This window comes from Cicer arietinum, chromosome 4 (genome assembly GCF_000331145.2).
Source record: "Cicer arietinum cultivar CDC Frontier isolate Library 1 chromosome 4, Cicar.CDCFrontier_v2.0, whole genome shotgun sequence".
NCBI lineage: Eukaryota > Viridiplantae > Streptophyta > Magnoliopsida > Fabales > Fabaceae > Cicer > Cicer arietinum.
In genome coordinates this window covers 13,014,957-13,016,038 of record NC_021163.2, presented here as the reverse complement: position 1 = coordinate 13,016,038, position 1,082 = coordinate 13,014,957, and the positions used below count along the sequence as shown (strand labels likewise).

General features: G+C 35.2%; 1 protein-coding gene across 2 annotated transcripts in view; it reads right to left on the bottom strand.

Moving 5' to 3' along the window:
- LOC101496753 (mediator of RNA polymerase II transcription subunit 31) overlaps window positions 1-1,082 on the bottom strand; it is a 3,910-nt gene continuing 2,828 nt past the window's right edge. For both annotated transcript variants that reach the window (XM_004496598.4, XM_004496599.4), the window contains one exon: window positions 1-518. In XM_004496598.4, the coding sequence (XP_004496655.1) occupies window positions 237-518 (282 nt within the window). In that variant the 3' untranslated portion in view covers window positions 1-236. The remainder of the gene's footprint in view (window positions 519-1,082) is intronic.

The following is a 1,082-nucleotide window of genomic DNA, read 5'->3' as shown; positions in this document are numbered from 1 at the left end:
TATCCATCAAAAAGATAATTTGAAATCCGTTAAAGCATTTTACAACTCATTTTTCAACTACTGCATATGAATTTTCAATCGGCACTGTGATAGCCGGACAGAAAATAATTTACAGTTAAAATAACAGTAATGAAAATAACTTAATTGCTAGAAAATTTTGCCCTATCATTATCGTCACTTCAACTCCCAGCTGCGAAGGAAGAAAGTATTGACCATGTCATTATCATACAAAGCACTCACTTTCTTTTCCTTCTATCAACCGCAGGATTCCTCATGTCGTTTTTTGCAAGACCAGAGCCACCATATGGCATTGGAGAAGGAGCTTGGGAAGAAGATGTTGTCATAGCAACGCTTGATGCAGGTACTGGTGGTAGTGCCGGCACAGGTGGCTGGGCCTGAGTTGAAGCAGGAGCTGGAAGTGCAGCAGTAGGTTCTGGAAGTGATTTTGGTAATATGTGTTTTAGCCGATTATTCCTATAGTTCTTCCAGTAGTAGAACTGCTGTCTATGTGCCAATTCCTAAAATAGCGACAGGTTTTGGTCAATCCAAGAAACACAAGACAAAACAATTCCTAAGTTATTTATTTCAAGGACATGAAATGCAAGTTACGCGATTAACCAAGTAAACATATAATCTATTAGTGACATAAGATAGATACAGCAAGCAGAGAATCAAACCAATTCTTATCAATATGATAGAAACCAACTAGTATGTTGCAGAAAAATGAAGATTACAATGATATTCTCTAGATATTCGAGAGATCCAGAACTCTCCCAATGCCTAATAGGCCCCCAAATTCATACAAATGCCAAGATAATCAAACCCTATGACTTTCCCATATTTTATACATAAATTACTACCCTATACACATAAACTGCCCATGGCAGTTACCTACCCAAACTGACCAAGTCAGTTTCTTATTCCATCTTAACTACATGCTATTACAATTAAAAAAATTATAATTATAACAAATAATAAATAATAATATAATACAATATAATATTTATTTACTAATAATAAGTAGTCTAACACAGTACCACCTCGCAATTTCACAAATACAACAATAGACTGTAGATTTCCCT